The 14,677-nt window shown below is 45.7% G+C and overlaps 1 protein-coding gene across 2 annotated transcripts in view; it reads left to right on the plus strand.

Annotated features, from left to right (window-relative positions):
* The window catches only part of COG5 (component of oligomeric golgi complex 5), a 295,721-nt gene that overhangs the window by 271,402 nt on the left and 9,642 nt on the right, over positions 1 to 14,677 (plus strand). For both annotated transcript variants that reach the window (XM_045089660.1, XM_004739536.3), the window contains 2 exons: positions 2,206 to 2,443; positions 7,450 to 7,526. In XM_045089660.1, the coding sequence (XP_044945595.1) occupies positions 2,206 to 2,443; positions 7,450 to 7,526 (315 nt within the window). The remainder of the gene's footprint in view (positions 1 to 2,205; positions 2,444 to 7,449; positions 7,527 to 14,677) is intronic.

Raw genomic sequence — 14,677 nt, forward strand, 5'->3', positions numbered from 1 at the left:
CTGGCCATATATGGAGTGTGGTTGAATCCCCCTGCTACTTAAAAAGTAACGCCCAACACAGTCTCCTGGTATATGAAATGTATTTAATAGGACCAGTGTGTTTTTCTCCAAATTAGAGAAAGCTCAAAATGTAAATGTCTGATGGACGTAGTACATTGATTGAAATTCTTTCATTTAAAGTAAAATGACTCATCTCTGATTATAGCTTGAATGGGGGAGGAAGGGCAGTAAAAGTAGGAAGACCCTAGATCCTGAAGTGATGGATGAGCCCCTCGGCTGCAGGGAGAGTGCGCGCACACCCCCAAAAGATAGGGGACCTGAAGGTCTGTCACTTTTCAGGTGTGCATCTGCTTAGTCCTTCTGCCTTCAGCTTGCACACACAGGCTTTCTTGATAAAGACCCTTACATTTCTGCACAGCTTACGGTTGCACTGGATCAGCTGAAAATCTCTTTCTAAAAGCTTCAGCGTAATTGGGAAAACTGTGCTGTAGCCATGGCCAGGCACATTTCATATGCTAATAAATTTAAATCAAGCTTCTAATCCATACTAAGAATTGATAATACCTATTTCCAAATTTTGTCTGGTGGATTATTTTACTTATATTGCCATGTGCTTTGAACTGGTTTTATTTATTTATTTTTTAAGGTTTTATTTATTTATTTAACAGGGGTCACGAGCAGGCAGAGAGGCAGGCAGGGTGGGGGGGCGGGGGAGGAGAGCAGTCTCCCTGCTGAGCAGAGAGCCTGATGTGGGCTCCATCCCAGGACCCTGAGATCATGACCTGAGCCGAAGGCAGAGGCTTAACCCACTGAGCCACCCAGGTTCCCCTGGAACTGGTTATAGTATATTGTTTTCTAATCTTCATGGAAATAATTTCAACTGACCAGATAAAACTCCTTGAAACACTCCTCTGGAGTAGCTCAAGGCAACCACAGTGCTTTCAATAAAGCCTAAAAAAACGTGAACGAGATTGGTACCTTTTTTCCCCCCTCCAACCTAGTCTGTTGAACTGAACAAAGATAGGCTGTGCAAAGGTCTGAATCTGGTACAGCCAAACCCACCTAAGATTGCCGTCATCAGCTGAGCCTGTACCGAGCAGCACTTGGCTGTGATCCTGCAGGCAGCAGTGGGTCTGTCATGCTCCCCCTCCATGGCCTTGCCTTAGTTAGGACATTCTCTTTTACACCTGAACAAACTCTCTCCCTTCTGGAACTTAGGACTGGTTTCTCTATTTCTATCTGCTTCTGGAAATAGAAGACCTTTGGTTAACATCCTCTGATAATAAGCACTCATTGCTGTCTTTGAAAATAATTAAGTTCGCCTCATTCTCTTGCTCTAGGCATTTGAGTCATATCTGTTATTCTTCTTTAGACCATTGCCACTTTTTCTACGTCATTCCCAGAATATGGAAACACTCGTTTTTTTGAAGACGATTCAGCACTTTGTAGCCAATGATCTCATTGGTTAGCTAATTAATATCAGGTGATTTCTAATTTTGGTATAACTTCTTTCCTATAAATATTTCACATTCTTTTAATATATTCCTTAAAGAGCAATTATAAACACTTATAAATTATAAATAGTATTTCATGGAGCATCAGCTGGCATCATCTGTTGATCCAAATTAAAGCCTTTGCAAACCTCATCATCTGGGAGGAAAAAATTGCATACCATGTGTATTGTTGCATAACCAGTCCCACAGGCAGAAATCTACTATTGGGCTGATCAGATTAAATAGCACAGGAGCAGAAATATCTTTGCCAAGAATTTGTTTGGGGAAGGCAGTGTTTTCTGCCCTTACAAAGTGTAAAATGCTATTTCAGGCTTCATTATTGATTTATTCACTAGCCAGGCAAAACATATGAGTGCATGGAGATTCGTAAAGCTGAGAAGGACCTTGAGAGGTCAGAGAGTGCATAAGGCACTGTGTGAATCACCCGAGACAGATGGTTGGCAGTTTCATTCTTAATAATCTCTAGGTAAAGGGATGCTAAGATTTCTTCAGTAATCTTCCTAGCATCTTAAAACAGTCTTTATAATTTAAACATTGTTTTATGCTCCTTAATTCTTAGTAAAAATAAGCAATACCTTTTTAACCACTACGGGGAAAAAATGGTTTAGGATTGAAATAGCAGGTGGGGGCGGTGGTGGGCAAAAGTTGAATGGTAGCTGTTAGTACATCAGCTGTTTTTTCCCTTTCGCAGGTCACTACCCAGCTCAGGAAAGCCTGATGTTCCTTGTTCTCTGTACATGAAGGAGCTTCAGGGTTTCATTGCCAGAGTTATGAGTGACTACTTTAAACACTTTGAATGCTTGGATTTTGTCTTTGACAACACAGAAGCTATCGCCCAAAGAGCAATTGAACTTTTTATTCGCAATGCCAGTCTCATACGACCTCTTGGTGAAGGTGGGAAAGTACGACTTGCTGCTGATTTTGCTCAGGTAAAAGGAGCTCCACAGCTACAAGGGGGGGTGGGGAACGTTTCCACCCCCGCATTATCTATTCATTGAAAAACTAAGTATATATTCTTTAGTGTTTTAAAGAGTTGAAGCAGAAAAAAAATAAATTCTTAAACTAAACTGGTAAGAAAAAGAGAAGAGTTTAAAGAGACTTTCATACCTTTCATACAAGAGGAAAAGAGATTTTTCCTCTTTGTATTTAATGAATGAATCATCCCTCATCTTTGAGATTTCAAGGTTAAGGTGAAGTAGCTCATTCCATAGGACAAAACATATCTCACTTCTACATCATGTAGGGCTTTCTTACTATTTTATTATCCCATAAGGTTAGTATTGAGAAGAGTAATTGATTAATTTTGCTGGGAATTAAGATAGGCAATGACATTTCCTTCAAATACCGTCAAGGGGCTATCTGTTTTCCTGTGAAGAGAAAGAACTCCCAGTGCGTCTGTAATCTCCTAGAGGCCAGCTCAGTGTTCCAAGACAACGTTCGAATCCATTTGTATGCAGTGGGCCACGTACATCGCGGGCTGATTGGTTTCCCTCTGTTGAACAGAGTACCTTTCTGGTCTTTGGCCACCCTTGAAATCATTCCAGGCTCTCAAACCATGATCACCTCTTATAGAACAGGGGTTTTCCTTTTTTTTTTTTTTTTAGACAGACTTTTTTGAAGGCTTCCAGTAGTATCAGAGGCAAAGAAGAAACACCTCAAACATACCCGTGAATAAAAAGGTGTCGAGGGGCGCCTGGGTGGCTCAGTGGGTTAAGCCTCTGCCTTCGGCTCGGGTCATGATCCCAGGGTCCTGGGATCGAGCCCCACATCGGGCTCTCTGCTCAGCGGGGAGCCTGCTTCCTTCTCTCTCTGCCTGCTTCTCTGCCTACTTGTGATCTCTGTCTGTCAAGTGAATAAAAAAAAAAAAAAAAAAGGTGCCGAAACAGATCACTCGTATTTATGTAGCATGTCAAAGATGGACTCATTTTTTATGCTTTTCAGAACTGTTAACTTTACTCATCTACAGGAGTTATTCAGATGGATTATTCATAATATGCCAGATCTCCCAGCTAATAAAGGTAGTTGTATTTAATGTTCTTATTTATTCCTGTGTGTATCTGGGAGCGAGTCTGGATTCATTATTCCCACACCAAGGAGCAGATGTGGGAGACTCCTTGTATGGAGGGTGGTTGTCAGACTCATTCATACCTGTCCAGAAGGAACAGGTACATTGTTGAGTGTTTCAAGAGCTGGGCTCTTTGCATACTAATTGGTCTAGAATTAGTCATTTTCATCCTCAAATGATATGCCTGACACTAGACCATAGTAAAGAGCATTCCTTTGGGAAATATACCTTAGGTAGCCTAGACCTAAAAATAGGAATTAAATGTTACCATTAATGTTGCTCCTTTGATCTTTCCCATTTTCAGAAGCTTCCTTCTCATGCCCATGTACACTTTGCATTAATGCTACAGGTAAACCTCAGCTTAAAGAGGACTCTCTGTAAGTCCCTACTGGGGTCACAGGCTGCTCAGGGACTGAAAACACCAGGACGCACCAAGTCCTGCTCTTGTTTGTTAAAAACACTGTGGGCTCTACTGAACTGAGCGTCTGTTCTCTTGTCTCCCCCTTTCCTCCTGAATTTTGTTTTTCTTTTCCTCTCCTCTTCCCTCAGCGGGCCTCCCTCCCCCACCAGTTGATTTGCATTCCGCTCCAGCTGGTTCTTGAGTCACTTTCCTGGAGGCAGCACTTCCAGTCCGAGGAGAGTGGCAGTGAGCGGGAGATGGCCAAAATGAGTGCCGGCGCTGCGCCAGGCAGCCTGTTCGGCCCGAGTTTTCTCTTCTGAGTCCTGAAGGATGGAAGGCATTGTCCTATAACCCTTGCTCCTGCAGCCAGCACCTGCTCAAAATGCAAAGCCCCTGGTGGCATGTTGAGCTCCCACCCCCTCAGAAACTGCATTATTCAGACTTTGATCGGGAGCTCCTTCTCTCTAGTGTTGCGCAACCCACTGGCCCTTTTCTCAGGTCCCTTCCGGTAAGATAAATGAAACTCATTAGTCCTTACCACTAACTTAAGCTCCAGGGCATCCTGTTTTCCATTCCTTCAATAGAGAAACTGCAGCATTTATTCAGTGTGAAGCCCCCCGCCGTGACATGGGTTGCTGTACTGCCTGTCGGGTGCTGATTCCTTTGTTCCCTCCCGGACAGTGTGTCCCAGTTTTCAGAGCACCCTGCCCAGCCCCTCACCTTGCGGATGGTTCCCCACCCAGCGGCTTGTGGACGCAGGAGAGACAGGTGGAAGCGCTGTCCTGTTTGTGACCAGTGGCTTTGGTAAATAGGATCCACCTACGCCGCCCCCCCCCCATTTTTAAGAAAATTGCAGTGAATTGGGGGTTTTGTTTAATTTGATGTGGTCTCTTGCCACCCCTGCTGTCCCGTGATGCTACCCCTCAGCTTTCAGGACCGTGCTTGGTTGGGTGTATTTTCCCCGGGTGAGTCAAAACATGTAGGTATGATCCCAACGTTGTTCATTTTCACAACAGGCAGCACCTGGGGACTAGAAAGCCTTTTGACTGCCTTCTTATTGAAAGTTCTATCAGTTTGTATTCAAAATGAAACACAGCCATTGAGGCCATTGGAATCAAGAACACACAAATCCTCTCTGGGTTTTAAGTGTTCTTGTGATAAAAGTGCCTACTCATTCTGGCATAAATAGCAGAAAGAGAAAGCTCAGGAAGAGACCCGTGGCGTAGGTTTAGGATTGCTGAATAGTTTGTCATTCGGTCCGGTTGCAAAGACAGACAATGATAAGAGTTTAAAGGTTTCTTTAGGAATCCTATCTTGTCCCTCCTGGCACTGTTGCACAGGTGAGGGGGAGAAAGTAGTTGCCAGGTGCCATCTGGAGGGTTCATGGCAAGGGAAGTACCTGACATACAGTCTCCTTAGGAATCAGGTCATGGGCATGAGGTGGTTTCCTACAGGTAATTAATTTCCTACTGTGACCACATGCTCTCTGTGTCTGCACTCATCACACAGCAATTCTAAAACACTCCGGCTTGCTCAAGGCCACTGGGGTCTACTGACAGCCTGGGGGGGGGGGGGATTTGTCCCTTCCTTCCCCCACCCCAGCCCTCTGAAGCACCCACTTCCCTCCGCCCCTCAATTTCATTTCTTCCCCGTGGGAAAGGATGGCTCGTGGAGCTGACATGAAATACTGATTCAGTGGTCCTCCTAGCAGTTTCTATTTATAGGTCTTCTGGCGCCCTTTAAATATACGTATATATGTATTTCATATTTGCCTGAATATATACATTTAGAAAAGAAAATAATAAATATTTTCATTGCAGTTGCCTTTTCTCCTGAACAGTGTCAGGGCGGGAGAGCCGTGGGAGTATCAGGAGATGCCCCGTGGTTAACCAAATGTCTGCGGTGGGGCAGGAACCACTTGGTAATTAGTTCACTGCACCTGCAGCTGACCACTCGCTCCCCGCAAACTGGCAGCAGGAGAGAGGCACTTGTACCTGCCACTCATGTGTCCACAGCTAATTGCAGAGTCACCTCCTCTAAAAGGAACACTCCTGCCCTTTGGAAACATGGCCTTTATTGTTTCATGGAAGTCTGGCAGAAGAATATGCTTTTCAGGACGCTGGGGGTCCTTATTTATTTTAAACATCTAACATTTTGAAATTGTAGTCTGGCATAGAAATCTGTACCATCATAGATTATACAGCTGTTCAAGGTCATATTCTCTCATATCGTAACTTTGTAACATTCTGTGCTGCTCAAATGCTAAGGCAAAGGATTTTTGGTTTAATCTTTGAAGATGGTGAATTGAAAAAAAAAGTTTTAGGCTCTCTGTTCTTTATCTAGCAAGTGCAAAGTTTTCACAGACCTGGAACTCCGATGACAAACCATTTCTCTGTTCTTGCTATCGACAGGACCCTGGTAGAAAACAGCTTAGAAAATGTCTGAAAAAAAGTAATGGAGAGTGGGGCTTCTGTCCTGTTGGTTATCCCTCTAGAATACTGCTCAGCTCTCCTGCCCCTGCAAATCTGAGGAGACCTAAACAATCACTCATGTGATGAACATTTCTGACTCCCTATTAGTTGCCAGGCACCACATTACACATAGTGATGAGAAGATAAATTAGTCAACCTTTAGGGAGCTCTTTCAAATTTAGGAGGAATCTAGACTTTATTGCCTCGGATTTTTCTTTTTATTTACTTAACCTAAAGAACAGAGAGCCTAAAACTCCATTTAATGACAAGTAAAATTTCCAGCCAAAGAAGGAAAATAAAGAGCGGTGAAGCCAACAGTTCTTGAGTCAAGAAGCAAATTAATTGCTAATAATGTAAAAGGGGGAAGGTTTGAAAAATACTGTTAATAATTTTCAACATGGAACAAGCAGTTGCTAGGTGCCATGCACAGACTGGTTTGTGAAATCACCTGTTTGGTTTTTGTAATTCCACATGAGCTAGCGTTGTCTCCCTTTGACAGACACGGAGCCTGGAACTTAGGGAAGTGAAGTCCAGGGCCACACAACTGGTCGCTGTAGCCTTGGCGTTGTGACAGGTGTGCTGCCTCCAGAGTCCATGCTTCTAATCACTTGGACCAGCTTGCTAAGAGTTGTCATGGTTTCTACTTAATATAAAGAGGCTTGTGATGCCTACTTCAAATACAGGCGCACAGTCTTAAAAACCTTCCCTTCTCCAGTTTTTCAGTGGAGAAAATATCCGAATTTCCTCGTTTCGCATAACCAAAAAATATTTTTCTGTATTCTTGAAGGAATGGTCTCATGTTATGCTCCTTTAGTAAATAAAAGCAAAAGTCATCTAAGTTCATGCCTTTTGTTAAATTTAGTTGACTTTTAAAACGTGCCACACAGTCCAGATGAAATTAGGTGTACGGCAGTCTGCAACTTTCTGTGAGCCAGATGTGAGCCCAGTTGGACGCAGGATTCTCACATTAATGCTGTGGAGTATCTTCTCTTGTTTCAGATGGAGTTGGCTGTGGGTCCGTTCTGCAGAAGAGTGTCTGATTTAGGAAAGTCCTATCGAATGCTGAGGTCATTCAGGTGAGACGTAGTTCTGCTATTGCTGTTGATATATCCATATCCTGTTAGCCATCAAATCCTTCCCCACTGTTCATGTTGCGCTCTATGAAATTGCCAATATTCAGCTGTTTTGTGACCTACCACAATAGCTATTGCACGTGATTTATCCTAAAAGTTATTATTCAAACCAGAAACCCATACAGAATTATGTGCAGAGATGTGTATGTGTGTGTGCGCGCGCGTGTGTGCATGATTTTTGAGTTAAAATTTACAAGACTGAGCTGATAAATTTTATTATGCTCTAAAGGGGATTTTTTTTTTTTTACTCTCCATTCTTACCAAAATACATTGAGTAGTAATAACAGGCAGTTCGTAATTATGTAGACATCTTTTTTCTGAAATTTTCATTTGTTCATTTATCATTTTCATTCTAACCTACCTCTAAAAATGTCAGAGGTTGGGCACCTGGGTGGCTTAGTTGGTTAAGCGTCTGCCTTCAGCTTATGTCACGATCCCAGGGTCTTGGGACTGAGTCTTTCATGGCTTCAGGTTTCTTGCTGAGCAGGGAGTCTGCTTCTCCCTCTCACTCTGCCCCTGCTTATGTGCTCTCTCTCTCACTTATTCTCCCTCTCTCTCAAATAAATAAATCTTAAAAAAAAAATTTTTGTAATGAAAATAAAAATGTCAGAGTTACATTCCATAGCAAAACTGTTAATAGAATCTTAAGAGAATTGAGTTTAGCAGTGAAATGTAGGGAATGACTAGAAATGGTACAGATAATTTAGGATCAAGATGGCTAATGCAATAGAGCACAAAATTGAGGGTTGAACTTCCTAGAGACCAGTTCAAAGAGAAAAACAGTATGTTAATTCAAATTCACTAAGAATATACCAGTGTCGGGGCGCCTGGGTGGCTCAGTGGTTTGGGCTGCTGCCTTCGGCTCAGGTCATGGTCTCCGGGTCCTGGGGTTGAGCCCCGCGTCGGGCTCTCTGCTCCGCGGGAAGCCTGCTTCCCTCTCTCTCTCTCTCTCTGCCTGCTTCTCTGCCTACTTGTGATCTCTGTCAAATAAATAAATAGAATCTTTAAAAAAAAAAAAAAAAAAGAATATACCAGTGTATGGGAAAATCCTTTTCAGCACTGAATGCTTAGATAGGCCTCCTACCGGTTTAGATTGTAAGGAACACTGAATAAATTAACAACTGTTTGGGCTGTTTATTCAATAAACCAGAACTTTCCAAATTTTGCCACATTGTGGCGCACAGAGAATGTTATACATACAAAAAGATGACCAACCCTGAGGGCGGAGGGAACCAAACATGATACTTAAACCCATTTTGTGACCACAGCATACCAGATGGGAAACCTTGATGTAACTATCCATAATATCCAATACCATAATGGTCTTTGACTGTTTCTTTATAAAGATAAGGTAAGAGATTCCAGGCATGCAGTTTTCTAAAAACGGACTCAGAACTAGAAACTAGAGCAATCAATAAGAAGCATGTCCTTTAAATGACTGCTTCACTGTCTTATGTCATCCAAGCTTTCGATAGTACAAAAATCAGTCACTTAAATGTCACTTAAAACACAAGAATCCAAGGTTGTTGATTGAAAGGGGAGCCCCATGCTTTGTCTTGTGTATTTGTAATTGGCAAAGAGTTCTTTTTAAGGCCAAAACAAGACACTGAATCAATTTTCTTAAATGCCCATCTATACAGAGTTGGGTTTTTAAAAAGCCTTAAAGTTGGACCACACGTGTTTCCAGATAATATCTTTGGATCAGCTCAGACCTTTTAAAAAGTATTTATGTATTTTATTGAAGCGTTAGGGTTTGGCAGTACCAAACACAGACAGGCTGAGTGATTAGGAGATCCTGAGGTCACTGATCCACCAGTTCCCTGCCTGTACCATGAAAATAACCCCAATAAGACTCCTGTAAAGTCACTTACTGAGTAATATGATAACCCAGCAATCCCCATTGGGTGACAAATCGATGCTGAGTTAACAGAATCAGCCGGCTCAGTGGAGGTCATTAACCAACCAGGGTTGGGAAAAGGTGTGGGAAAGCTGTGATTTGGGATTTGCCATATTAAGATTAGGCTATTATTTTTGATAGCCCCAGCTGCCATGTTTCATTGTTTATTGCACATGTATGAATTAAAATGGTGCTTACCCTTCGATGTGCTTTCATCCCTATGCTTTTAAAGTCTTATCACGGCGTGGGAGATGGGTTCTGACAGTTTTGCGTGAAACCAGTTCTGTAGTCAGCCAGTTCTGTTGTCAGAAGGGAGTCTGTCGTCAGCCCTCGCGGGCCTCTCAGGAGAACCCTCTCTGACGGAGCGGTTGAAGTTCCAGTGGTGACACCTTCTAGTACCTGCGTCTGGATTCAGAAATTAACGAGCGATCAATGTGTAATTCAAAACACTCATGCTGTAGGTAGCCATTCACGAGTTATATTGTTGGTCGGTGTCTAAAAATTGGGAAAATAAATTCGTAATGCATCATGAAATGAAAAGCCGGCTACTCAACAGTAGATACGATATGACCCCTACTATTTCTTTTATTTTTAAAAATTTTTTTAAAGATTTTATATGCTTATTTGAAAGAGAGAGCACGAGAGGGAGGAAGGGTCCAAGGGAGAGGCAGACTTCCTGCTGAGCAGGGAGCCGGATGCCATGAAGGACTCCAGGATCATGACCTGAGCCGAAGGCAGTCGCTTAACCAACGGAGCCACCCAGGAGCCCTGATCCTTCCTATTTTTAAGTCAATAAGTGTATGTTTGGAGAGGAAAAGTCAAGAAGGATAAACATCAAAATTTGAGGATAGCAGGATTGTCACTAGCGATATTCCCTTTAGAAGTTTTCTATATTTTCCATGGTTTTTGCCTTGGTTGTTTTATATTTTCAGTTAGAAAAGCCAGTAAATATATTTTAAAGTCCTCTTGTAGTGTTATTGCTATTTAAAAATAACAAGGAAGTTAATAAATAATACAAAATATTCTAAAACATTATGTAATGGGGGGGTGAGAAAAATAGGCAGGCAAACCACCAAAACTCAGCTGGCTGGCCTACGTCTGGCTAAGAGGCAGTGGCTGCAGAGGGGAGGGCAGCAGGCTGGTGCAGGGACCTCTTTGGGAGGGACAGGGACAGCCAGAGACCCTCCAGTCCAGACCGCAGGTGCGGCACCCCCCCGCCCCCACCCCACCAGACACCCAGCCACACCACAGGCCTTCGCGGGCGCTCCTTCCCCCCATCACACAGCCATCTGCTGCAGGGTGCCTGCTTCTTGACAGTAATATTAGTGGACTGTTGAATTCGGCCAGCAAGCTTCTTGCATACATTTACATTCTACTGTATCCATTAGAGTTTCTTAGGCAGCCGGAATTGTTTTCTTCCCCAGGACAGTGTGTGGCCTCAGAATGCCACTGACATTAGGGATTTGCCCTTGGGTGATCAATATTTCTACATGAGACACAGGTTCAGAGCTGCAAGGCCCCATCCTTGTCCATCCCTCTGGAGCATGGCCTTGTCCCCTAAGTGGGGTTTGCAAGGGTGGTTACCCTAGCTCTGCCTGGCCAGGGGCCTGGAAGCTCTGACTTGACATTCTCAGTGCAGATGCTTGTGAGACAAGGGACAGAAGAGGGACCTCATGCTCTTACCAGTGCAGGGACACAGACCTGCCTTCGTGCAGGCCCCAACACCTTTGCTCCAGAGGGCACAGCTTTGACCCTGAACTATGCCCACAGCATGCTCTGCTGGGAGTTATGTGAGCTTTGATGAAAGCCATCGGGGGACAGGGGCTGCTCTGGGGGCCCTTTGGCCTGAGGGGTGATAGAAGGGAAGCTGCAGTAACCCTGGTGTTTAGAATTCGTGTCTACTGGTTTTAACTGTGGGCGTGGGAGGGTTTTCTACGACCCCAGTGGGCGTCACCTGCCATGCCACCGCTCCACCAGCATGTTTGTGGAAGGAAGGGCAGCCGTCTCTGCCGCTTCCAGCTCGAGCATCAGGACCCCCAACTGTATGCCCGCCTTTCTTTGTAACTTGTGAGTCCATCCCCAGAAACAGCTCTTTCCCCAAGGTTTCTGGGTTCTCTGTTCCCAGTTGCAGACTTCAGCATTGCAGCCAGAAGGCAGCCCCATCTTGGGCCTGGTTTCGTTCCTTGTTTGCTGATACTTGGGCAGAGCTAGGAGCCCTGGCAAACAGGGAGGGCTGGGTAGTTAGCTGAGCCCCGCCTTCATTCCAGCAGTCCCTCTGGGATCATTCACAGGGTGCTCAGTCTGTGCTAAGGGTTCCCTGACACTTTATGGTTTTGTCTTCTCCACCACACTTCCGAGGCAAGAGTGTCCCGGAAGGCACTGGTCCTGAAAGGGGTCACTTGACAGGGCTGCGTGTCTGAACGTCATGTGGGAGTTCCAGAACTACCTTCCAGACCCAGGGCTGCCTGATCCCAAGGCTTGTGCTTGTCACCACCGCAACCAGAGCTTATTCCAGAAGTTCCCGTTTGTTTTCACCCTGGTTCTAGAATAGCACCTAGAGCTTATCTGAGCCATCCAGGAGAATGTCAGTGTGAAGAGAATCTGGGACCCCACCGTAGTGGTGACTACTTGCTATGTCTGCAGTTCTGTCTCTCGCCGCTGTCTGGTATACACAGGTTTCCAGAACATACCTGAAGAATGTTGAGCCACATGTACACTGTGATTCCTAGAGGACGTCTGCCTGAAACCTTCCCTCCTTTCCCACCTGCTCTGCTGCAGTTGATGATGTCTAGACCCTAAGAAAGGAACCCGCGAGTTTTCTTTCCCTCTTTACTTAGAGCCCTGACTTACCTACAGCCATCAGCCTCCTGCTCTGTTCCCCGGGGACCCACATGGCCCCTACTGCCACACTTTGGGTTCCCGTCCTGCAAGCCGACAGCTTTCCCTTCCCCTCTCCAGAAAGGAGGCCCTCATGGGTCCTGTGCCAGGCGGACGCGTGTTTCCCTTCCCTCCCTCCATTTCTCTGCCGGTTGCAGGGACCCGTGCACATTCCCCGTGCTCGTGCCACCCTCCCAGGCCCCTCACCCAAAGGTTTGGAATGGGGTATGCCGAGTGGCTTGGGCCACCCCTGACGGCGGATGTGGACATAAGGACACACAGTCTCACTTTACTTCATAATCGGCCTGCAGCGTGGAGGTCCCTCCTGCAGAGATGACATTATCTCAGGACCTACTCCATGATGAGTTCTGACTGCCTACTGCCGGCCGTGTGCCAGGGTTCACCTCGGAAGCGCTGCTCTATCTCCAGCACTCTTCTCTGAGAAGGGTATTGCGGCGTTTGGGGTAACTGCATTTTATAACATCTTAATTAATTTCCTTTTGTTCCTTATATCACCTCAGATGGAGATTTATTTTTTAACTTGCCAGTATTTCAAATTCCACCTGGAGTCAGGGGGAAGGGAAGTGCTCATGCTGGGTTCTTTCAGGCTCTTAAAATGAGCACCAGAACTGAAATGTCTGCATGTGATGCTTACAAGTAACTATGCCAGTGATGCATGGTGTGGAATCCAGTCCAGTTTTGCTCTCCATGGCTCTTTTGGCAGTTCTGTTACTGGCTGGAGGGGAAGATTTGCTCTTGGCAGAAAAATAACTGCTCTGACTCAGAGCTACAAAGGGACAGGTGATGAAAAGATCCCACTTAAAAACAAACCAGTTTTCACCAGGCCTGGTTATTGGGGCCCATCAGCCAGCGGGGTCAGCTGCTAGCCTCCCTCTCTCCCTCCCTCCCTCTTGTCCTGTCCTCATTCCCTGTTCGCCCTTGTATCATTTGCAGTTTGCATCAAGAATCTATTAGAGGAAAGTAAAAGCATAGTATTCAGACTATTAAAGCAATATAATTGCTATAGAGACATTTCTTTGTTTTTTTTTTTAAGATTTTTATTTGATAGAGACACAGTGTGAGAGAGAACACAAGCAGTGGGGAGTAGGAGAGGGAGAAGCAGGCTTCCTGCTGAGCAGGAGCCTGATGGGCTCGATCCCAGGACCCCGGGATTATGACCTGAGCCGAAGGCAGGCACTTAACGACTACGCCACCCAGGTGCCCCAATATGTTTCTTGTTTTAACTTGAAACTCCCTGGGGCTAAAGGTAAAAGAAAGGCTGAATGAGCTGTGTAATCCTCATTTTCAGAAGGAAAAAAATGCATGTGTTTTCAGAGCACGTCCCGTGTTCCCCGTGACTGAATGCTAAAGCACCTGCATCCAGGACTCTGTGTGCAGAGCACTGAGAGATGTGGGACCAAAGTCTAGTTGTCATCCTATAGGAGAGGTAGAAGGGAGTCCATGTGACTGCTCCTCCCCAAGTCAAGGACTGTCACATAGGACTGGGCCCCCAGGGTCTCCTCCTGTCGTGGACTAGGATTCAAGAGGAAGCCTGCCAAATCAGCTGGCATAGGCAGAGTGAGCTTTCCTGGGGCGAGGGGAAAGCCTCATTGGGCCAGAGAGGCAAAGAAGGCTCAGGAAGACCCGAGCTGTGTGTCCCCACATCCCTCATGGCAGCTGTCAGCCAGGCCGGGCCTGCAGGATGAGCCTGTGACCCCAGGCAGGGACCCCTCCCCACTGCCTCTTTGCCCTGTTACAGTTCGAGCCAGAGCCTCCTTGTCCCCGATGCGGGAAGCAGACTGTTCGGACACCAGCTGGAATTGCCATTCCGGGGAGCTCTCTGGGAATGGCAGCTGCTGGGCACCCGGGGGCCGGGGCTAGAGCTGTCTAAGCACTGCCGCTGGGGAAGTGGGACCAGCTGGGCTCCATCCCCACGCCAACCCCGAGTCTGTGTCCAGAGGCCTTTAAGACAGTCCCACTCACTGCCTGGCAGGATCGGAAGGTCAGGCCAGGTGGAAACTGTGTGATATGGTTGAGGTACATAGGCGACTGGAGGGCCACTTTGAGAGAATTTGGGGTCCCCCAAAGAAATAATGACTGCCTGTCCTTCCAGGGGTATCCTGTAAGCATTCCCTTTTCTCGGGCTTTTCTCCAGGAGTTGTTCACAATTGAAATTGTACTTCTTGGGCGCCTGGGTGGTTCAGTGGGTTAAGCCGCTGCCTTTGGCTCAGGTCATGATCTCGGGGTCCTGGGATCAAGTCCCACATCGGGCTCTCTGCTCAGCAGGGGACCTGCTTCCCTTCCTCTCTCTGCCTGCCTC

The sequence above is a fragment of the Mustela putorius genome, unplaced genomic scaffold, assembly GCF_011764305.1.
Source record: "Mustela putorius furo isolate JIRA1106 unplaced genomic scaffold, ASM1176430v1.1 tig00003845_pilon_pilon_pilon, whole genome shotgun sequence".
Lineage (NCBI taxonomy): Eukaryota > Metazoa > Chordata > Mammalia > Carnivora > Mustelidae > Mustela > Mustela putorius.